The 25838-nt window shown below is 40.5% G+C and overlaps 1 protein-coding gene across 1 annotated transcript; it reads left to right on the top strand.

The window, feature by feature from the left end:
- Window positions 1–24350: 24350 nt before the first annotated feature.
- Emc8-9 (ER membrane protein complex subunit 8/9) lies at window positions 24351–25699 on the top strand. The gene is made up of 5 exons (XM_070312921.1): window positions 24351–24624; window positions 24885–24961; window positions 25032–25101; window positions 25173–25267; window positions 25364–25699. The coding sequence occupies exons 1-5, from the start codon at window positions 24421–24423 to the stop codon at window positions 25533–25535; spliced, it is 618 nt and encodes a 205-aa protein (XP_070169022.1). The 5' UTR covers window positions 24351–24420; the 3' UTR covers window positions 25536–25699.
- Window positions 25700–25838: the final 139 nt, after the last annotated feature.

The following is a 25838-nucleotide window of genomic DNA, read 5'->3' as shown; positions in this document are numbered from 1 at the left end:
AAGCAGTGGTATCAACGCAGAGTACTTTGCCGCTTGATGGAAATTACCAAACGTAAAAAAGTTATATTATATATTTTTCATCATAAAAAATTATTTAACATAAAAAAGAATGCATTCTTTTATATAGGTACACGTTTATTTGCCTTTAGTTTCTGTTTACGTATTAAGTTTGCAAAGCCGGTTGTGGGAATGTTTCTTTTCAAGAGCTAGAGACGAAAATATTAAGGATTTCGAGAAAACCCGAATCGCTACCGAGAATATTTTACGATTAGCCATCGTTCGATGAATTCCGCACAGATTAATTAACATTACATGCCTAAGAATCGTTGTTCGAAACGTAAATGCGAGCTATATTTTCGAGAACATAGTCGAACGTAATAATTGAATCTATATGTTTGTTAATGGACTTAATAAAAGAATCGTATTATTTTCTTACGGCTACTATATCCACCTTTATATCTGAAATTCACATCGCAAAAATTTGTATAAAACAAAGTACCGAGAGATATTATCTTCCGGAAAACTTTATGCCATTAAAGTCAACTAAAGAGAAAGAATTTAGGTATGAGACATTCTTTTACAGGAACAGATTTTTACGACCATGACGCCCACAATCTTCGCGCGGCTTAAGCAAAGTCGTCGTATCGCGAAGTCGCCACATCGCGCGGATCCGCCGTCCACCCCGTTTTATCCGCCATCCCTCCAGGTTCTTCACTACCGGTGCCCTGTGCGCCTCGTCGTGAAAGTGCAGGGGGATGAAAGGAGAACAAGAGAAGTACAGACAATGGATTCGGTTCGCGGCTGTGTTGGTGGCGCTGCATTGTCGCCCGGCATTGTTGCGGCCCGGTTATTGTGTCGCTGTTTTGTGACCGATCGCAAGGTGGCGTGCCTCGTATGCGCGAACCCCGTCCACGATCGTTAGGCACGTTCGCGATTATTCGGAAGAACGATCGTTCGACGATAAAACCGGCTTCGAAAGGCGCCCGCCCTCCCCTATCTCCTCCCCCCCCCCTTTCCCCTTCCTCCCTGGTGCACGCGAATCAGGAAGGGAAGGAAGGTGACGTTTGCGAGGTTAGCGGTCGAAACTTTTGTCACATTGACTTTACCCGGAATGGCGAGGCCATGCTAAGAGTTAACGCGCGAGTCCCTCGCGTACCCCTCTCCGTCTATGAGACGAGAGATTTGTTTACTATATTACTTCAGTCTCTCCTTCCCGGAAACTCTATCATCCCGTGAAAGATAAATATCTTAATCGGAGTTTGCAAAACTACATCCTAATAAAAATTTCGAAATATACATCTTATAATCGGGATAAACTTTTTCCCGCTAGTCGGTGTCGACTGCTCTTTTCGTCGCTCGCTTTGCAAAATTTGCAGTATAAAAACCGCCTCTCGCCCTCCTCCCTCCCTCCCTCCCTCCCTCCCTCCCTTCCTCTCTCCGACATGACACTACAAAAGTTTATTCACAAGTAAGAAAAACATATGAAGAAGGAAAAGAAATTGGGGGGAGGATGGGGAAAAATTGGAGATGAAAGAGCGAGAGAGAGAGAGAGAGGGGGGGGGGAGGATTCTCTACTCATCCTCCCGTAGGTCTCATTGTGTTGGACGATTGTCTTAGAATAATGGCGGAGACTCACAATAGTGACTACAATGCTTGCTCGTTTAACAATGCGGTGACGTCACGCGGCGTCGTGTACGTGAATGTACCGGTACGGGCGCCCCGGCATCGTGTGCGTCGGTCTCTTTAGACTTGGTCTTTCTTCCCTCTCCCTTCCCCCCCCCCTCCCCAACCACCGCCGCTCTCTCTTTCTCTCTTTCTTTCTTCGCGATGCCCGGTCGCCACCTTTCTCCCGCCGCCGCGGTCACCTCGTGCCTTCTCCTTTCCGCGATTCTTTAGTTGGTTATTCAGGGACCACCCTCGTCCACCCGCGGGTCAGCGGTAACGACGGCGCCGATAATGCCGAGGGAAGTCATCGATAGTAGCGTGAAAAAAGACCGACAAGGGGTCTTTTAGCTTTGTAGCAGCGTGTTATCACGATGGTGAAAGGAAACAACGCGAGACGCGAAATATGTTGTATATTTTATTATCGAGGCAATTCGCGGAGAAAAATTGTTTATCTTCCTAAATCGCGTTTTTTAAATTCAAACTTGGAGCTCGATATCTAAATTCTGATGATATTTCGCGTATTAAATTAATTAAATTATTTCCATACACTTATCGGAGTAAATGAGTAAATTCAATTGTCATATGTACAATACAGTTTTTTTACTAAGAAATTAAGAATGTTAAAGGAATAATCGTCAATTGCGAAATATTGCTTCTTTACATCGATCAATTTTGACTTTTATTACTCGGGTGGCCGCGAGAACCCTTCGCTCCAAAGCACCCCTATACGCGCTTGCGGATTCGGTCAAATCATCCCTTGGGATGAGTCGAAAAAGCAGTCCGTCCCACCTTTTCTATGGCTACGCCATAGAGCCTTACTCAGCAGAGCTATTAAGCGAGATGATAGGCACGATTATATTAGCAACTTTACGTGCCGGTTAAAAAGATGACGAAATCATTCCATACACCCTTCCATATACACGAATCAATATACATCTGTTAATATACAAACAGGTTTCAGAAATAAAATATATAATGTAGTACAAAAAAATGAGAAAATATAAGAAATACATTTCAATAGAAATAACTATATAATTGAGAGCCGTACAAACTTGATCCGATTCAACGACAGATATTTGTTCGACATTCAATCAGTTGGAATAACATTTTCAATCTAACGTTTGATAGATGTGAAAAGCTGATGCCGAGAAAAGAGAGAGAGAGAGAGAGAGAGAGAGAGAGAGAGAGAGAAGCGATTTTGCGTCGATGCGAAAAGTATCAACGATAGGTTGCAAAGATTTCGCAAAAGACGCGTGGGCAAAGAGTGATGAAGAAAGAAAGAGATAAAGGAAACCCAGAAAGACAGGGGTACATTGTGCCCGGCCGCTTGATACTTTATTCCGTATAAAAGGAGAGACGGAACAATGGCGGGAACGCGGAAGAATGGAATGAAATGGGACCGAGGGAGACTGATAGAAAGGAAGAAAGCAGAGGTGCGCTCGCGCCAGTGTGAAGACTCATCACTCTGTAAACAATGCGCAAAGCGAGAATGACTCAAAGAGCGGTGAGATCGTCAGAACTCCTTCTCAAATGAGACAAGAGAGGACCGAGAGAAGTCGACACAGCGCGGCGCCGTCGTCTTTCAGATATTTCCACGTGCCTCCTATTTTGTACAAAAATAAACGGATACTAAATTTAGGAAATTTGTTCTAAAGGGCTAAAAAATTATGTTTCTCTTCCATCAATCGAGAGAGAAAATATATATATATATATATATATATATATATATATATATATTGAGATAGAGATATCACATCGCGAGCAAAGTTTGTGATAAAAACATAACTTGTTATAATAATCAAAAAGAAGATTCACAATCACAGAGAAAAATTTCTTTTAACATTTTGAGAATTAAACTTTTGAAAATACACAAAATTTTTTTAGGATAAATGCAAAAAACTGTAAAGAAATTTTTTTTTCTATCACAATAATTTTAGATTAAACGGCATCCTTTCATATTTTTATACAATTTTTTTACTATAAATTGATAATTTTTCTGCAACATTGCAATTTGATAGATATAAATGTATCGGTTTGATATTTAAACATTTTGATATTTAAAAATGAAACAGATATAAAAAATACAAATCTCAGCCTATATCGAGATAATTAAGTTAATGTATTCGATTGTCATCCCATGCTATACGAAATTATTCAGCAAAAGACTAAAGAAGTAAAGGGCAAGATTAGTGACAGAATAAAGCGGCAGAACCCGTTTTACACAACACGTTATTCACCACAACAATGGACCGTTGACAGGCGTGACTACCTTCAGAAAGAATCGTTTAAGCCGAAGAAATTGCCTAAGACAGGGAAAAAAAGGAGTGAAAATTAATTTCATCCTGAGACAGGTAAAGCGTGCCGGTCGAAATATCGTATTTAGCGTGTATTTCGAGAACAACCGAGGACAAAATCCATTTAATCCATTTTTTTCTACAAAAATTTAACATTTTTACAATGTTTTTAAATTTTTAAATATATGATCAATATATCTGTGGTCAAACATTTTTTTTTTTTTTTTATATATCATTGATAAACACGTGGCAAAAAAAAAACGGCAACGAAAGATCGTAATCGTTCCATCGCAGTTGGATCGCTTAACCGATTGGAATGCGTCAAAATTGCAAGTTGTCGTGGCACGAATACATCGCCATTAGCGCGAGATAAAACGTTACAAACTAGGGTTGACTCTACAGAACTTAGAATTGCACAGACAGAGAGAAAGAGAGAGGGGGGGGGGGGGAGAGAGGGAGAAAAGAGAGAGAAGATAAGAGGAAACAGGAGAGCGGGCGAGGGTTGAAAATATTTAGACATCCGCGAAGGGATGAATAAGACTAAATTGTATCCACAATGCTGTCTCAGAAGCAGAGGCGCTCTGAATAGCCTTAATAAACTCGCTGAATCCTCGGAAATATTTCCAAGCTCTGGAGGAGTACCGAATGCGGCGAAAACTCTTCCCTTGACTTCACGTTCTTCCCGCTTTAGCGCACAACGTTCCCCCCCCCCCTCATCCCCTCTCGCCGTCACCCTCTTTATCATCTACATACTGAGGTAATGCGAACACCTCGGAGAGGAAAGCTTCCGGAAATTTTCTCAAGACGCTCCGCGACGAGAAAAATCAACTACGGAGCGTTAATAACCGATGTTGTCATTAAGACGCACGTCGTGTCATCATCATATGAATATTCACGTTAAGAACGGTTATCGCATGCCTCGCGAATCTTGTTTATATCTTCCGATGAAGTGAAAATGAAACGTGCAAATGGGAAAAAAATGACAAGGGGAAAAAACTTTACGCGTTTTCAAGACGCGTTACCCCGGGGAAACTTAAACAAGGATAAACGATATGAAATATCGAGGCACTCTCACCTAAGGTTGCGCAAAAATATTCTCACCTTACCGGTTGATAGCTCGCATCGATATATAAGCATCGAAATTCTCTACGCGATGCCGCGACGTTCGCATCACTCGGTATAATATGTAGATTTACCACCGAGCGCGATACAATTTCACCCGCATTAAGGAGAAAGCGTTCGCCCGTTTTCCGAGCGAGACGATTTGTTCGAAGCTCTCGCCCTCCGGACGTACGCGATCCATTTCCGAGAGCTTCGACTTCCCGCACTCGATGTAAACAAGTTTTCACGCTTTTCGCAAAGCGTGACATAAGACCGCCAACGATTTTATCATCTTTAAATTCATGAAAGAATAAAAAATTTTATCTTTTTCCTTTTTATTAAAATAATAATAATAATAATTTGTATTGCAAAAGTTTCAAGGGAACGTCGGATATTTTCAATCGCTATCTATACCCCCGAGACGATAACCGACAGACCATTCGAAATTCGCCATTCGCGACTTCCGGCCGCGACCAAGGCGAACGAGAACATCGCCAGCGGGGGATGCGAGCGGAGGGAGAATGGGAGAGGAAGATCGGCGCGGAGGAGAGCGCGGAGAGTGAATCCGAGCAGAGATGGATTCGCGATTTCGTATGAATCGCTAGTTACTGAATAAAGTCTTCTCGCCTGGGCTGGCCGGAACCGGCGGTGATGGCTGGCTGGCTGGCTTTACTTTATTATATGTATATACGCGCTGCAGAGAGCGCGCGGAGGATGAAACAGGGCTTTCGCGGAGAGCAGTCCAAGAGGAGTGAGGAACGTCGAGAAGGAGGTGGACGGGAGAAAATGGAAGAGGACGGGTATCGCAAAGAGGGAGTTGGGAACGCGCGGAGGAAGAGGAGGGAGGGTTAGTGGTGGTGGTGGTGGTGGTGGTGGTCGTTCGACCGTGCGGTTCTATGAAATCAAAGGCCACATTGTCACCGGAATTACCTCCATTCGGAAACGACGTATTCAGGCTACCGGGCGCACGTGGAATTAACCCTATTTGTTTGCCGCCTTCGAGTTGCGTGTAACGAAGCCACGATTTATTCCGTATATGCCCGCTCGCTCGCCGGCACCCGCCGGAGAAAGAGAGAGAGAGAGAGAGGGAGAGGGAGAGGGAGGGAGGGAGGGACATCATCATCCCCGCGTGTTTCGCGCGCGCCGTCGATTCAAAGCGTCGAGGAATCGATCGAGAGTAAAGAGAGACGGAGAGAGGGAGAAGGAGGAAGCGCTACGCGCGATCCAAACTCGAAGGCGCTCGGGAAAAGGAGCTCGCACCGCGTGGCAAGAATCTGAATCGCGGCTAATGAGTCGCTGCTCGATCTACTTGCTGAATTACATCTGCATGTGCATGCCCGGTAACTACGGCGGCTATTGTGCGCGAATATCTCGGGGCCGTTCTGCAGATTCGCCGATAGTAATCGCCGCCAACGACCTTTGCCGATCGCACGCGTGCGCGTCGCCGAGATTCCCTATCTCGGTATCTTTATTATAGATAAATAATTCGAGCATCCGAGAGAATCGATCCGATGATCGAACGATTCGAAAAGGGATCTATGAATTCAACGATCATATATCGTTATTATTACGAAATTTCTTAAAATATTAAAAGAAAATTATAACAGTGATTTTTTTTTTTTTTAGTTAAACTTTAGAACGACAAGAATAAAATGCTTGAATGTTAATACGCGTATAAGCTTATTAATCAACGGCCATCCGTAATATGTTACCATATTGCCCACTCACGGATGAGGAAATTAGAGTGTATCGTGTCTGTCAGCTGTTGGCGTTACGATTAAACCGCTCGAAATTTCACGGTAGCAGATGATACCGTTTAATTGGTAGACCGGTGTGCGCCATTATTGTCCATTTCATTACTGGAATGATCATTATAAATTTTAATCTATTACGCTATTTAATATAAATTATCATTTCCGTAACATATGTTTTTGCCAATCCATGATCCTATTCATCATTAGGTTCAAAGATAATTCTTTCGTGTAATTTACTATATATATCTCGATGTCCCGGATTAAAGCGCCGGTGACGGCTACGAGTTTCGCCCACGTGCAAACCAGCTTCCATATATAAGTGCACGTGCACAGGTGGCCGTCTCTTCTACCTAAACGTGACGTGGAAGGATGTTCTCTTGTTGGTTCGCAAATCATCCGAACCCCTTTCGTTCGCGATTGTTTAACTTTAATTTTGTACTCGCAAACGAACGAGTATAAATTAATTATATTCTATTATCAATTATACTGTAAATTAATTACATTTTATTTAACATAACATATGCAAAAGATATTCTAAATAATATATTAAGAAAAAATAAAGATAATGCATAATTCATGATACTTTTAACTAAATTATACGTATCGTTTAATTTTTTTAACTTAAACAAGAATACTGTATTTTTAAATATTGTATTTTTGTAAAGAGAAATCTCTCATAAATCATGATTCAAATCTTTTTTATCTATAATTTTTATAATTTACATTTTTATAATTTCTAACGCATTGTTTAAAATATTTCTAATATATTAATGTTTATACAATATATTAATAATATATGAATTACGATTAATTTATACTCCTCTTTTTTTTTCGCAGATATAAAATTTGCTATTTTATACAATTATTATATAAAAAACTTTAGTATAAATATTACGCAATATATTCTTTATAACATTAAATGTTGTGATAATTGTAAGAACGTTTAGAATATTATTTCTGGATTTTATTTTTCTCACGCGTATAAAATATTTAGGATGATCGGTGTCCGAGACGAACTACGTGAGCAGAAACTAGACGAAAAAATTCGCGATGTGTTCGCGGAAGCCGGAGCTTATCAAGAGTGGACGCACACGTATAGAGTTTCGTAGGAGTGTATAAGTAGATTCGTGGAAATAATCCCGGCCGCGAACGAAAGTGAAAAAAAGTGAAGAACGCACGAAGAAAAACAGGCGAACGCTGCTTCTGCTCGAAACAGTCGAAGCTTATCAAGAGTGGACGCACACGTATAGAGTTTTGTAGGAGTGTATAAGTAGATTCGTGGAAATAATCCCGGCCGCGAACGAAAGTGAAAAAAAGTGAAGAACGCACGAAGAAAAACAAGCGAACGCTGCTTCTGCTCGAAACAGTCGAAGCTTGCGTAAACACGAATTGCTGGCCTTTTATATTAACCAAACCTCTGGCATTTGCCACATCTCTCTCTCTCTCTCTCTCTCTTTCTCTTTCTTTCTCATCTCTCTCGCACCCTCGATGTATCCTTTCTCTATCATTGAGACTTTATCCGCGATCCGCGACGCTCTTCGCGATTTCCTACGTATTATCTATTTTTTTAACAGACTTGAAATAAGTGAGATGGATCCAATATATGTGTCATATGTATACTATTAATTCTAATAAATTATTAATAAAGAGAAAAAGAATGAAAATTATGTTTTGCGGTGTGCGTATATCATATAAGAGAAAGAAGACAATAATTATTAATATTAAAATTCCGTCAAATAGAATTCCTTAATTGTATAAGTTGTCAACTTTTTTTTATACATTCGATTAAATTTTTATTTTTAATTAAGTGGAATGGAGAATAAAGAGCGAACGTAACAATGTATCAATTAAAAGCGAGTTCTTTCGTCATTTTATTCTCCGCAGCCTTATTTAAAATTATCTTACTCCAAGCAATTAACTTATTAATTGAAAACAGCAATCGTCGATTGTCTGTACGAAATTGTTATTCCGTCATCGGATTCGAATTCTCGTTGAACATTCGTCTCTGGCATGTTAAACGGCATGGTGATTACTGATTGTAATACTGATACGTGATTCATTAAAATTCGGATATATTAAAATTTAACTTGAAATTTTATATAATTAATACACAAATTCTAATGTGCAAATATTGCGATATTTTTTTCTAATATTACATTATTAAATAACAAGATAATTGCGATAATATTAAAATATTATTTCTGGGTTTTATTACGTGTGTTTAAAAGGAGCTCAAAACGAGTATCGTGCACAGAATTAGACGAAGAAAGTTGCGTGTTCGCAGGAATCGAGCTCTTCGCGGAAGCCGAGCCTTATCGTAGATAGACACACGTGTGCATTTGGAAGCGACGAGCGCAAAAGCGCGCACGAACAGGAAAACAAATACGCAAACATTGCTTGCCCAATATATAAAACACGATCAAATATATAAAATCAATATTACAAATATCATATAAAAATTAAATAATATTAAAAAATTAATATTACATATATATTTAAAGATTTAGAAATAATTATATAACGTCGTAAAGATAGAATATCGGCTATAAAGATTGGCGAACACTGTTAGTTATATTTTTTAAAAATTGCTCAGTAATATCAGAGCAATCGAGCAAGCAACGTCACGCGTGGATCGCGCGTTCGTGAGAGAGAGAGAGAGAGAGAGAGAGACGCGGCTTCGAAAATATTCAAAAGAATGTAACTCACCATCACAGTGACGAATTCAGGTCGGCGGCGGAGAAATTCGGCGGCGATGGCGATGCCTGGCGCAACATAAATCAGATCCCAATCCCGGGAGGAGGTGATAGAGATACCGACCACTCTAACGACCACTCGGTCAAAGCCAAACGTCATTGCAATCCGCGGCACTACATCCAGCAGCTCGGTCTCGGCGCGTGACGCGCTGTCACGATCGTCGCGCAAAATTCAAAACCGAAATTCCGCGCATTGTCCGCGCGTCACCGCGTCACTCACACGCGGGATTCTCTAAATCATCGGCACCACGTCCCCGACACTTCTCGCGGCGATCCGAAACGAGGTATACCACCCGGCGTGCCACGCGAAAAAAGTGCGATCGGTCGTCTTCAAGATCCGCGGCTCTTCACCCTCCTTGTCACTTTCAGAAGCACGAGTTTTCGTTTTCATGCTCGCGATTGTACTCGCGTTCGATCCGCGACACGTTGTATTTCCATTACTAACAAATGCCTGTTTCAATTCGAAATAAACAATTTTGTATTAAGAGAATTAAAAGAAAAAATAATACACAAAATTTTCTTGTGATTTTTCAATGTTTATTTATCGCGCGCGGAGAGAATGGGAAAAAATCTTTGAGTAAAAATATCACGTAACACAAAGATTTATGAATTAATAGTCGTAATAATCGCTTGAATATATGAGTCGTTCTCTCTAAACGTAAAGATTAATTATGATTTTCAAATACGCAGTCAAATATTATCAACGCTTTTTTAAAATATACGAGAAGAAATACGTTCTTTTATTCACAATAGTCGCATTAATATTTCGAGCATTCCAATTGCGTGATTTATCATATTGCTATTGAATCGTCAAATTTTGAAAGCTATTCAAACTTTATATCGCTCGAGAAAAATGAAAATGGAAAAATGGCAGAAATTACCTACGAGTAGGATTACTGGAATTTGCTTCGGCGATATTTCGTTAACTATTAAAATCCATTATATTGTGCATTCGCGTATAATTTTTATAAAACGAAATCACACGAACGTGGTAAAACACACGAGACAACGAAACGAACGAAACATAATCACAACGATCGACGATTCGACGACACTCCCGATCTTCAATATTACACAGACAATGTTTTGACTTATTTGCAAACGTCAATGCAAACGATCGCCCGCGACGAATCGGAGGCGAAACGAACGGAGCGAGATACGCCTCGTAAACATGACCATTCGCGTTGCGCGGCAGCGTGGAACTGATCGTCGCTGCTGGTGGTCTCGGCACTCTGGCCTAGTCGGCGGCGCCCCCACCACATCCCACGTGACTGCCCCCACTATCGCCGCACGGCGCGCTAACGCGGCTATGTTCATCGAATAATATATATTTATATATAACCGAAAATCCGCAAGTCCCGATTTTTGCCACATATTTATATACGAGTTTATATGTATATTTATGACCCGGCAGGAGAGAGAACAATAAAGCTGTCGTAGCAAAAACATTTTATCTAATCTGAACCTCGTTTTATGACCAAACTTTGAAACAGTAAAATGCTTAAAAATGCACAAATTTTTCCAGTTATGGAAGGTTCGACGTTAATAAAGCTCATTCTAGATACTCGGCACTTCGACGGTCTCTCTCTCTCTCTCTCGATACATACTCAATTCGATACTCCCGATACTTAGATTCGACATTCGCGACGCGGAATTCGATATTTCCGATACTCATTTCGCATCCGGCGAGTAGAAAATCGCGAAAATGCGGAGCTTCGTAGCTCGCGACCGAAACGCAGCAGGAGGGACGAAGCAACTGAAGTATGCGTCGCGTCATCGTATGTACTATCTTCTTTACCACTTCACGTGATACATTTAGAAAACATTTACCACTGCAATGATCCGAATATCCGGCACTTCGACACACAATCCGGCATTTCCGATATTTAATTCGACATTCGCGATACATAATGCGATATTTTTAACCCTCATTTTACATCCGGCGAGTAAAAAATCGCGAAAATGCAGAGTTTCGTAGCTCGCGACCGAAACGCAGCAGGAGGGACGAAGCATGCGTCGCGTCATCGTATGTACTATCCTCTTTACCACTTCACGTGGTACATTTAGAAAACATTTACCACTGCAATGATCCGAATATCCGGCACTTCGACACGCAATCCGGCATTTCCGATATTTAATTCGACATTCGCGATACATAATGCGATATTTTTAACCCTCATTTCACATCCGGCGAGTAAAAAATCGCGAAAATGCAGAGTTTCGTAGCTCGCGACCGAAACGCAGCAGGAGGGACGAAGCATGCGTCGCGTCATCGTATGTACTATCTTCTTTACCACTTCACGTGATACATTTAGAAAACATTTACCACTGCAATGATCCGAATATCCGGCACTTCGACACACAATTCGACATTTCCGATATTTAATTCGACACTCGCGATACATAATGCGATATTTTTAACCCTCATTTCGCATCCGGCGAGTAAAAAATCGCGAAAATGCGATCGTAGCTGACGATCGAAACGCAGCCAGAGGGACGAAGCAACCGAAGCATGCGACGAATTATCATATTACATCGAAAAAATTGTATTCTCGTTTTAAGAATATTTCACTTATATCTTTATATTATCTTACTCTAAAATAAGCGCCAAAACGATTCTTTTAACTTAAGAAAAAAATCTCTTCTAAAGAATATCAGATATTCTTAACATAAGAATATACTAAATGGGATGTTGCTTTGCTGTTATACAGGGTGTCCGGTAATAGCCGAATCATCCGTCGTGTGCAATTAGAGCGGATTAAATCGAGTAGAAAAGTCCTGTATCATTTTGCGATCCTTACAATAATTAATGGGATATTAATTATAAAAAATAGGCCAATCTGCGCAAATGAAAGCGTATGGCGAAGCAGTATGTGCGAAGGGCGCTCTATAAAGGACAATGGTTATGTACGAGCAGCGGGGCTCCAATGTTACGCGCCGTTCATACGTAGTCATTGTCATTTGCCACGCGCTTCTACTCGCGTGGATTGGCCGATTTTTTATAATTAGTATCTTATTAATTATTGTAAAGATCGCAAAATGGCATAGGATTGTTTTACTCGATTTAACCCGGTCTACCTGCACACCGTCGTGTGCATAAGCGTCCGATAATAGCCGGATTACCGACAGCAATCGGACACCCTGTATATACATTATTAATTTGACACTCACGATACGTAATTCGATATTTCCCTGACACTCATTTTGCATCCAGCGAGTAAAAAATCGCGAAACTATCATAGCTCGCGATCGAAACGCAGCACAAGGAACGAAAAGGGACTGAAGAATGCGACGCATTATCGTATTACCTACCTATCTCGCTACGTACGGTTACATTTTAAACGCTTTATTTTATTTTGCACTTTTGAGATATCGTATGTATTATCTTTTTTGCCGTATCACGTGGTCACGTTGTAAATATTTAAACATTTATCACTGCAATGATCCGAATACTCGGCACTTTAGCATTTAAGTCATTTCCGATATCACTTTTCGATATTTAACTCTGCACTTTCGCACCATATATTGATTTTATATAGTAGAAATTAAAAATTACGGAACTATCATATCTCGTCACCAGACTTCTACGAGAAAAGTTAGACGACTGAAATATGCGAGGTATTGTTATTGGACTAGGCAAGCTTTACAGGTAACCGAGACTCAACAAGAATTCGGGTATTGAGATAAAGGAATAGAATAACAGAATGATCTTTTTTGTATCCCAAGGAAAAAGAAATATTCGCTGAAGACTGTTTCGAGAAACCGTGAAAACTGAATGAAAATATATATATGTAAAATAATGTGTATATATATATATATATATATATACATATATATGTGTGTGTGTGTGTGTAATTCTTATATATACATATATATTTTCAAAACGTATCCATTGAAATGTCCGAAATGTCTAAACTATTATTCATATATTTTGTATTTCAGTTTTCATTCAGTTTTTACAGTTTCTCGAAATAGCCTTCACCGAACGCTTCTTTTTTCTTGGGATACAAAAAAAATCGTTCCATTATTCTTTTCCTATTCCTTTTTCCGCAATATCCGAATATAACCGTTTTTTTACTATATTTCTAAAAAATTTTTCATGAAATTTTTTAGTATGCGTATGCGCGCGCACATACATACTCTATGAGACTGATATACCTTTATTTAAACAGCACACAATGCAGAAATACTTTCCTCCGTGAATACTACCTAGCAAACGCGTATTCAAAAGTTATATAATTAACTTTGTTTATAATATAAACATATATACACACACACACAAAATGTAATTGCAAAGGTAATTTGCGTGCCTGTAGAAATGGCTGCGACAAATGAAATAATTATTAATAAATCGTAATATCCGGGAAGAGCTACATCTAATAAGGGATTAATACAGACGATTCATATTAAGAATAGTAACTCGATACTTTATCGGGGGGTACTTAATTGATTGAGGCCAATTGAACGAAGGCAGCAGTACACTATGCCAGCCAGAGAGAACAATCAGTAGTCTGCAAATTATTTCAATCGCGCAATCAAAAAATGCGACATTAAAGTATTAATATAAATCGTTTGTGCTTGTGTGTCTCGCTCAATTAAATTTTTATAGCTTAAACGTGTGATTCTATATGCAATGATGATAACTCTTGTTCTTTTTTTTTATATTAAAATATCATACACTTCGACGAAACAGGTAAAAATCAAGCTTATAAATAATTGCTACATTGTACGCGCGCTTTTCGCGCCAAGCTTGCCGAGTGCATAAAGGCCGAGTCAATATAGTTGACGATATTGTGGTAACGAACGCGCTTTTGTATAAGGAACCCTCGGCGTCTTAATATCGCGGCCGGAAGGATTAACCACGAGACCCACCTAAGAATGGAAGGATCACGGTGGGATTCTAATTAAACGGAAAATAGCTTCATTAAGTTCGTAACAGCCCCGGGGCCACACTCCACGATGCTAAACCTATGCCATGTCGGGAACGAAGGAGCCAACCGACCTCTCCTCCCTCCCCCTTCAACCCCCCGTTCGATGTACGCACGCGAAGAACATGTGACGTAAAGTCGTGTATTCCGTAGGCGAATATGAAAGGCATTAATACAATATAAGAGAATCGAGAACATTCGCCGGAATTAATTGGCAAATCGATTTTCGCATAAATTAACGCAATGTTAATCCGCCGATCGTGATATGGGAGATTGTAGAAAAAGAAAGTGAGAAAATGGAGAACGAGTGCGATAACATGCACGATTGTATTATACATTCCTAATTAAGCCGTTTATTGTGTGACAGATGTAAAATCTATCGATCTTACAATCTTTTTCGTCTACCTTCGGTCATCGTTCTCCTTCTTCTTCTCCTCGATCGTGAATCCGTCTTACTCATTGGCGAATCTTTTTTCACTCGGCCTAGCTTCCTTAGGAATTTTACAGTTTATCATATAGCCGCGTCTTCACCGTCGCGCACTACTTTACGAGCGAAATACTCTCGGATATCCTCCGTTGACGTTGCATTTTCCGAAGAAGGCGTTTTGTGGCCGTCGACAAAGAATCGCGCATCAAGTGGACAAGGAAGCGATGCGCTTTATATCGTTTTATCGTTCGTATAATGTCGTAAAACGAGCTTTAAAGAAAAAAATTCCTTTATATACGCATATATGCTCATATACTCTAGTAAAATTTAAAATTAAATATAGATGCTTTGCGCTTTAAGCTCCTTTTACGCAAAGAAACATTATCCTTTTTTCAAACCGATACATTTTAACATAATTCGAGAAATATATTAAAAAATCATCATATTTCTTACTTAATTTAAATTTGACTTTGTTTTATATTAAAGCTGCTATTCTCGCGAATAACACAAAGCTGTTATCATATATATGCGGGAGACGAAATGTAAAATTAAAACACATGTAAAATCTCGACATCGAAAACTCGATCTTTTTTGATTTTTATTCGGATTAAATCACGTCGAGATGCATGCTCGCAATAATCACGCGCAATGCTAGTACGCGAGAGCTCGCTTAGGCGATAAAAAGAGGCAAACGAGGCGTGGACGGGCCGCCGAATTGCCGATTGCAAATTGCGGATCCGCGAGGACGGCTTCCACAGACCAAAGAGGCGAGCCGAGAGCGGCAGAACGGTACGTAACGGGAAGAGGATGCAAAAGAGGAGGGTTGCGTACTGAGGAAAGGCAAAGGCAGAATGCAACGAATTCGAAAAGAGCAGAGTCCTGCGCCTGCATACGTAATGCCATCGAGCTATTGTCAACCGGCACCGGCCCCCTTTTGTCTACCGGAAGGGGCGAGAAGAGGGAACGGGGAGGTGACGAGGCACGGTCCGCGCCCTCGACACCGCGAGCGGCAGGAAAATTCTGATCGCACCGATATCGATCTTCGGCCGATCATTTGCATGCTCATTGTTCGACGACGCCGGCGCGACGAACAATATTCCCATAGTCGCGAGCTGTCCAAACAGATTTTCTTCAACCCTCCCTTCGCACCGGGATTAGATATGGGAATGTTGCAAGGAAGCGATATACGATCCGAATGTAAGGATAATTCGTTGTTGTATGAAAAATCATCTCGATCATGAAACGGTCACGTCTCTCTGTTCGAGCAATGTAAACAAATTTAATTATTGTACTAAATTATATAGTGAGAGGTGTCTTTTTATGATCAATTTTAAAAGAGATTATCTTTTGTCATTTTTGTAATTTGTGATTATCGTAATATTATTAAAATCTCGCATATTCTTCAGAAGAGAAAGATAACGTTATTTTTGTCTCGAAATATCTTTTTTAACGCTTCGTGCAAAAAGGCAAAATCTCCTCTATGATGTGTCGGCAAACGGGAAATAGGGAGATGAGCAATAGGACGGGAGAAAACGGCGCAGAAGTAACGAAGGGAGACGGTAAAAGGAAGAGAGAAGGAGATACATCGCTGCACATATTTTTATGTCATAGCGGTAGAGGCGATGCATTGTTGTCGCGAGACAAAAGCAAATGTGGCGGAAAAATTGCGGGGAAAAGACGTGGCGCGGGATTTCGTGGCATTCGGGACGAGTGTCGGGAGGGTTGAAAAGAGTGGGAGAGGACGGGAGAATGGGAAGAGAGACAGAATAGAATGGGTTAATGTAGGATCTCGCGCGATTACTTGACGATTATTTTCACCGAATGTTCCGTGAAATCCACGCGCGAGAGTATACAAGTCACACGAGCAAGCAGGATCGCATAAATAACAAATGTGTCGTAAATTTAAAACAAATTATGAGATGCGGGAGAAATAGCATGTCGAAAGATCTCAACTGGGATACGAAGTACAGGCGCTTTACAGGGGAAAACGCATTTTTATAAGAATATATTTTATGCACGCATGATATAATATTTGCTTATAATTATTAATAATCCATTATTAATAATATTCAATTATAGCCATATATTTATATCCATTGTATCATATTATATGAAATGGAAAATAGAAACATTGGAAGGAATCCGTCTCTTAAATATTTCGCGAAATTTCCAAGAACTTAAAAAAAAAAAAGAGTCTAACACGGTACAGTGACGATTGAAAAAAAAGAGAGAGAAAGAGAAAGAGGAAACGCAGAGAGACGAGAAGAGACGCAGCAACTACAATTAAGGCAGTCAACTCGTGGCTGGCTGACTCGTTCCATTGAGGGAATTGGCCTGCGCCGACAGCGAACTATCGAGCAGAATTGAGAGTCGGCAAGGAGATTTCGCAGATTATCAAGCATCAGTTGCCGGGAAGAATAAGCAACCGCCAACCGTCATTTAACTTTAACGCTCCAACTGCCCAGCTCCGTCCCCGGTTACCCCCGAGGGTTTCCGCCGATCCATGCTAATTAAATCTGCCTACGTATATATATATATATTTTTCATCCTCTCCCCTCTCTCTTTCTCTCGATTCTCTGTATACTTGCGTCCTGTACAACGCGAATTCTCGGCCGGAGTTGTTCCGACGATTCTCAAGCACGCTATTTATGCGCGCACGATAAACTAGGCGCTCTCACTTTCGCCTCGATTCATTTCTGCTCCTGTCGCGTATTAAGCCCGTCGCCCTCCTCACCTTTCGCAAATTAACCCTCTAGAGTTCATCTTTTATTTTCGAAATGCATATATTTCTTTTTTACGCTATATAAATTGGTACAAAGAAGGTTTCAAAATTAAAGAAACTTTAAATTGTAAAATAATATTTTATAATTGGAGAAATGAATATATTAAATATTATAAATAATTATCCCAATATAATACGGAAGGAAGAGAGTGAATTTCTGAGAGAAGATATACCATATACGTGTACCTATTATTACGAGAGAAAATGAGTTATCTGTATCTCAATCGGACAATTTCCATGCCGTTCTTAGACTATTTTCCTTTCGGCGTCAGCAGTCGGAACTGTGTCTTAGCGATGGTATTCTCTTATTCATTTGATTCAGCTATACGGCTTACACTCGACGAAGCACAGAGTAAAGCGCAAGAGTATGTGTTATTCGTTTCCACAATAGCGTCATTGTTGGAGCATTGTGCTTTCACCCCATTCCATAGATTCGTCGCGAACACTTTACCTCCTACTTCTCGACCGTTCACAAATACACACGCATCGGGTTTTCTTTACACGCACGAGATCCCCTTTTCTCTAGTTTCTTCGTCGCCTTCTTCCTCTTTTTCTTCCTCTACATTTTCCTCACCTGCTCCCTTCCCCTCTCTCTCTCTCTCTCTCTCTCTCTCTCTATCTCTCTATCTATCTCTATCTTGTAGTAGATATCACGCGACTTCGCTACTTTGCCCATTATCGCACAGGAAAGAAGCGTTTCTTACATCACTGATATCAACTACTCGCCGCGATCGATTCGTAATAATTTTTTATCAGCTTTTGGCAGGAGTTTATCCTTTCGCACCGGATTTTCTCTCGATAAACTATGAACGTGGACGCTATTCGCTAAGATATAAGAGATAAAAATAAATGTCTTTTTTTTTCTTTTTTTGTAAAATTTCAACAAGCAGCGCGTACAATACCCTAGAATGGTCGACGGTATTTTCCAGCTATGGCAAAAGTTGCGAATATAAACGCGTGTGCGCCCGGACGACCATAAACCCCGCGAATTATACTATGTGGCTGTTCGCAGGAACGATGCCTGATTAACGACGGCGCGCGGCGCGACATTGTGTCCCAGGGTTGCTCGGAAAGGGGACAACGGACAGTAATGCGCTCATCTCTCAGGCACAATAGAACAATGCGTGCCATAAGTAAAACGCGTCCACTTTCACGAAATACGCGCGGGTGCGCGTGTAGGTGTGTACATTGTGCTATCGACTGCGCTTCGAAGCTCGCTTGCGCGTATTCTTAAATATTGTTACCCTTGCAAGCACTTTTGTGTAATGGCTTTTCTCACATTCTTCAGTTTCAAATATATTGCTTAATAATACAAAATGATACAAAAAAATATAGAAAATTTATATATTTTTATTACAGTAGTCGCTCTCTCTCTTTCTCTATTATAAATTTATTATAATACATATATGTATGTGTGTGTGTATAGAAATTCTTACAGTCGCTTTTTCTCTCTTTCCCCCCCCCCCCCGCTTTCTCTCTCTCTCTCTCTCAGAGCTAATTTAATTTAGTGTTTTATATATACCTCTCGTATAATATAAACATCTTTTATTTAAATCTCCCATTTGGATTTCCTCAAATAGTTAGCGCCTAGCGACGAAATAACTATGACTCGCTGACAAACAAAAAGGATCCAACGCGCGAGCCATCGTTAAGCAATGCGCGGAAACAATGCGGAGAAGAAAGAGACGCTATCGCGTAACAATGTGGACAATGGATAGATGGCCACAACGAGAAGGAGAAAGAAGAAATAAAAGAAAAACGAACAAGGTTTGCAGAAAGTGCGAACGCAAGACAAAGCAGAAGAGAGACCACTGTGAAATTTAGGCACCTAAGATTATATTTCTTCTGATTCTTCTTTGAGTGACTAATTGTTATATGCTAGTGTGAACATGGAAAACATTAATGCATTGAATATGAGAAGCAAGCTTTTATATCTTATATATAATTAATATTATTTTCGTCATACCCTCTCTCTCACACACGAAGTTCCCTTAATTAAAATCGAATCGCTCGTGTAAGACGGAAAATGCGTTCGACGATCGACACTTTGTAACAGGTGACTCAAGCCGAGAGACTAGAGATGACCTCAAACCTCCAGGCGCTTTTAATCATCGCGCATCTGGATAACAAAAAGAGAGACGGTTAAGGTGCATCCACGACGACGCGGCAAAGCGGAGCTACCACGTGAACGGGTCCCCGTCTACGATGAGCTTTATGATTGAAAGAGAGAGCGGTGGGATGGGATAACAGTGTGTGGGAGCGAGAAGGAGAATGTCAAGTGGACATTGTTGACGGTGACAATGCCGCTGAAATTGCCGCAGGACAAAGAGGTCTTATGATGATGCTGTTGACGAGCGAGCGAGCGAGCGAGCGAGCGAGCGAATAGAGCGAGTTGCTCGTGGACAGGGACACCATTGTATTCTCCGCTTCACCCTTTGCCACCAATCCGCCGTTTCCTTCCCTCTTCCCTTTTCCCGCGTCTCCACAACGCTCCTTTGCCACTTCCCGCGCTTCCCCTTCTCCGCGACCCCCGCATTATCTCTCATTCTCGAATACTCCGGTATTCTGATATCGCGTGTGGCCCTGTCGCGGCATCTTTACTCGCGTATCAGTCACCATCGTCCATTAACCCTTTATACATTTCTCCTTTAGCGTGTGATCTGCATTGAATATCTCTTTTAATAATTTGATTATATGTATATATATATATATATCGTTCTTCTCATTCATTTTAACTTCATGTGCAAAATTTGCACATGATCGCAATAGGATCGCGTTGTCTTGTCGCGCGAAAATACGTAATTAAGTCGACAAAGAAAAATTAGTCGTCTGATAATCATTTTTTTTTTCCAACGGACGAATATTTAAAATATGTGAAATTTCAAGACTGATCTTGCGTTCGCATCTGTATGTAATATTATTGCAAATACCCGCGCGCATGATGCCGTACTAATACACGTATATTTAAGAAGGTTTATTAATAATATGTATGTATATGCATGTGTATATATATATATATATATATATATATTGCCAACGTTCCTTGCTTTCATTCGTTCGCGGAAAGAAGTAAAGAGCTTTGTCGCCGCGGCATCAAAAGCTTGAATAACGCGACGATGAAAGAAGGAAGTATCGGTACAAGAAACTGCACAGTGAATACTGAAAAGAATGTTGTCGCGGGAGGAGGAGGACGAGGGCGGCGGCGGATGAGGGGGATGAAAGAGTTAAGGAAGAGCGGGAGCGAGCGACATTGCAAAAAAGGGGGGACAGATAGAAAGATAGGCAGAACGAGAACGAGAGGGACGGCGGGGTAGGGGATAGGAGAAAAAGAGAGGAATGCGCTCTCTCTGAGAAGAAAACCTTTTGAGGGAAAGTGATGAGCATTTCTGTGGGAGATCTAATACAAGAGCATCGAGATAGACATCGGGAAAAATTAAAATGTCTTATAAATTAACGCGGCATGTTCTTACAAGTTGGTCCGTTGAAAGAAGTGATTTTTTTTCTTTTCTTTTTTTTTCATCACAATGTGTTGTTTTATTATCAAAATTTAGAGGTAGATTATAATTAATTTTTATTATTATTTAAAAATGATTTTTAAAGAAAGCATCGAGAAATATTATATAACGATACACCGAGTAGTATTTAAAGTATTTAGGGCAAGATTGTAGGAACAAGTCGTAACGAATTATGGATTTAGTTTCTCTTGTTTCAGACTTTTGCCTTGAGTGTCTCGTTTATATTCAGTACGAAATGTACAAGATGTACAAAAGTATTGCGACGTATCTATAGAATTGCAAATAGTAACAATAAATGCCGAATGAAAAGGCAAGCTGCGAAATACATCAGAAAAGATTGCGTACCGACAAATGCTCCTACGTATGCATCGGATGCGTCTACGTTTCGCGTCTGATTGTCAACGCTAGCCGTCGTCTCTAGCGTTTCGCGAAAAGAGGAACCATTTCAGCAGCCTGCATTCCGTTGCGAGAGCGGTGGGCGAAACAATGTGGCTTTTGTGGGGCAAAGAAACGGCAAAGCCCGCCTAAAGAGAAAAGCTAAGAGCGATTGAAATACGCTCGTATGTCCTCCCTCCTGCCTCCGTTTTATTCCACCCCTCCTCCATCCCAGCCCTTTCGGATCTCGCTACCGTGCTCGCCACCGTTGTTTCCGCGCCTTTTATATTTTGCATTACAATAAAATGTGTGCGCGAAATGTATATATGTGTTTGCGCGCGCGCGCAAGTATGTGTCTATGCTTCAAGCGTATATATGAATTTGTATAGTTAAATGTGCCATTAAAATAATCGCGTTTGAGAGAACAAAAATGTAACATAATTCTCAAAAATTTTTTTCCTCGAACTCGGAAAGAGCATCCTCTGCCGAGCTTGCAAATTAATGAACGTGAACTTGAAGATTGTCAGTCACGACGAGAAGACCGAGAAAATTGTGACTGGGGAAAGGAATTTAGAAAGAGGGAGGAGGGATGGGGGGGGGGAAGAAGGGTAAGGGCGAAAGAATGAGAAAGTAACGACGGGGACCAGAAACGGCAGAGTGGCGCGGTCGGCAATCGAGGGGTGGTATGTGAGGAAGGAGCGGAATATTGGTAGACCCAGATCGGAAAGGGGAGGTGGGGGAGGGGGGAGGGGGGAGGGAAGAAAGGGGAGAGGAATCGAGGGGAGCACACGGGGGTGGTCGCAGGTTGGTAGTCAAGACTGCCTTCAGATTTCCAGAGTGAAGCATTGTGTTCCGAAGGCGCATTGTCCTCGCGTCGGCGGGAACTCGACAATGCCGAGTCCGTAAGTTAGTAACCCTACCGTAAAAACTTATCTCTCTCTCTCTCTCTCTCTCTCCGCCCCCGAACCACCGACCTCCAGCCTCCGTGATTCCGTTCGATTTTCAACCTCCGTCCCCTATCCCCCCCTTCTTCTCTATCTTCCTCTTTATCGGCGCATTCTCGGCCCTGGGCCCCGGCGTTTCTGAAGACGCCGTATCCCCCCTCCCCCCACCCACTCACTCTCGCTCTCTTTATCTTCAGGTTACGACAGAACAATTCCACGTCGCGCGGTTCTGACGTCCTCCTTCTTGCGGAATCGAGCCAACCCGTCGCGTAGCGAATCCTCGTGGCTAAGAACGAGCATATCTCTCCCGCGCTCGCGTTTCCTCTGGCGCGAGTAAAACCTTTTAAACTGATCTTTGTGATATTTGTAGCCTCTACAATACGAATTAAATTATATGCGTCTTAGAATATCTCTCTTATGAAGAAAATTGCAACTGTGTGTTGGAAGGATTAATTTCTTTTCAATAATTATGTATAATTGAAGAAAATAATATATACATACACAAGAGACCTTCTCTGTTTCAATTATTATTATTCTTACTATTCTATCTTTTTACTTTTTATTAATCGATGACTAATCGTTCTCATAAGCTAACGATGATAACAGCTACTACGTAACCAGCAAAGTGTTAACTGTATCGACGATTGGAGTGTATCGCGAGGAGGCGGCATAGTCGAGAAGTGAGCACAATGAAGCACAGCGGCGCGCGATTCCGAGAGTCGGAAGTGAACGTTCCGGAGAGCGGATACAAACATCAGGGGTTGGCGGGTGGTCCTCTCCTCTCTCCTCTCTCTCTCTCTCTCTCTGTCTCTCTGCCCCCATCTCATTGGAGAACTCAAGTTGCCGGCCAGCCGGACAACGCGCGATCGCCGGACAAAGCTCCTCTAATTGTCCCCATCAGCGGCGAAGAATGGACCGCGGGCCTGCCTCTGACAATTTCATTTGTAATTTGCATAAGGCTTATTAAAATCACAATGAATGAAGGAGGCGTCCGCCGCTACTGCGTCTCGCGGCGATGACCGACGACGAGGACGATCGCGAGGATGAGGCAACGATCGCCCTCGTAACCTTTTCCAAAACTGCTTATCGCATTTATCACGAATATAATCGCATTACGAATAACGATAATTTTTTTAAATTTTGACGCTTGCAAACGTCTCCCTTTCATTTAAAGCATTTAATAAGTAATTACGTTTATTGTCTTGAAAGAAAAGAGGCAAGAATATATATTTTTTATTGGATCCTCCCTCCCTCCCCACCAAAACACAGAATTCTAATTTCTAAAGTTTATAAAAAAAAAAGATGGTTTAAAGCGTAAATTTTTCAAATAATTTTTCAGTTAAATACGTAATAAATTATTTCCTTATTTTTTTTTTTTCGTCCTGCAAAATAAATTTTGAAAACTATAATTCAGGTGTGACAAGATCTTTAATAAATCTAAATTTTTTTCTTGCAGTAGATCCGTTTGTGTTTCGCTTGCACAATAATCGCGTTAACATTTTTAGACATTCTTCGCTTTGTTTTTCTCCAACATCCGCAAAAATATAATATATCAGCTATTTTATTTCAAGCGCAGAAATTTTTAAGAATGCAAGCGAAACGAACATCATTATAATGACTGCGCTTGATCTGGGCGCTACAAATGAAGGCGTTTGCTTCGTCGATCAAGATTTTTTTTTTTTTTTTTTTTATTAATCAAACACAAAACACTTCGAAAGATTCATAGTGCCAACTCGAACGCAGCTGGTGCTTCTACGAGTTTGCTATAGGGGAGAGGAGTCTCTCACGTTCACTAGCCTGATGACAATCGCAATGCTGGCAATACTGGCTCGCACTGCTGTCTCCTCGCGTCCGCTCGCGTTTACAGTGCTTATATTTGACAATGACGAATGTTTTCTTTTCGCCTCGCGCGTACTGTAAAATTATTTTGCACGCAACCAAGTATCCGCATTGCGCGATTAATGGCTTGCTACTCGGCAAACAAAAGAGCAAGGACGGCAGGGCGGATCTGTACATCGAGGATGCGATACCTTTGTTTCACATATGCCTACATGTTTCACCAATGGCGGAAATAGCGCTTACTTTGGTAAATATTTAACGAGCTTTTATTGTCGTGATCTTTTAAGCCTTTCGAAAAATTTTACAGCCTACAATGTTATCTAAAGCATATACATTGATACGTAAAATAATCGATATGTATGACGTGGATGTGTCAATATTCTAACCTATATCACAATGATGATATATCAAAATAAGAGGGCGATTTTATTTAAAGTCTGCGTTCGAAATGTTAAAATAACGATAATAATAATATGACGTCTGGTTCGATGCTGTTTAATGTTACAGGTGGACCAGTTAGCAGCTAGCAAAGGCCTTATTCTGGCAGGTTATTACTTGGCCAACGAGAATATAAATGATTTAAGGTACCTTGACATTTTTCTTGAGTCTATAGATTGCATTACTGACTGATTAATTTATGTGTTTTTCATGTAGTACAGACAGACCAGCTCACAGAATAGCAGATAAAATTGCAGATAACTTTAACAGTGCGCTGCTTGTAGTGGTAGGTTCATTATAATTACTACATCGATACATTTTATATCTATTTCTATAAATCTTATTTCTTTTTACCAGGTGGATAATCGAGAAGTAACTCTAAGTATGGAATCTTGTCCATTGAGAATTTCACAATCCATAGATGGAAAATGGAAACCAAAGGATAAAGCAAAGTAATTATACATTTTTTATTTTGAAATTACATTTTAATTCTTGAAAAGTCATCCATTTTACTTAGGTATTAAATTGTCACATTTATTCTGTTGCAGTATAATTTATGAAGGAGGTGTTGCGCATACAGATGCGATGTGCTCGTTACTAAAGGAGGAGGAATACAGGAATCTGGTCGATTTCGACAACCATCTCGATAATATTGCCCTTGATTGGCAAAATCAGAAACTTAATAAAATTATCGACGAGGCTGTTGACAAACATAAATAGAGAAAAGACAATGCAACCATTCCACACATAAATCATACAAAGATTGTTTTATTTATATGTTACGTTGCACTCTCTATCTATATTTCATTCACCGTATGCAAAGTAACAAATGTACATATGCTATAGAATTTATAAATGAATATCACCTGTTTTTCAATTTCAAAGTTTTACTTCTACCTATCATTCCGCAATCTCTTGTTTTAGAATTTTTTATCAATAACCTTTTGAATAGAAAAGTTGTTTAAATACTTTTAATTTATATTATATTATAATATCAATTTATATTATATATTCAATAATTTT

This window comes from Polyergus mexicanus, unplaced genomic scaffold, assembly GCF_030449975.1.
Source record: "Polyergus mexicanus isolate NDT 795.1 unplaced genomic scaffold, iyPolMexi1.0 SCAF_23, whole genome shotgun sequence".
NCBI classification, from domain to species: Eukaryota; Metazoa; Arthropoda; class Insecta; order Hymenoptera; family Formicidae; genus Polyergus; species Polyergus mexicanus.
Note: the sequence above shows the minus strand (reverse complement) of the source record. Positions and strands in the feature narration are given on the sequence as shown.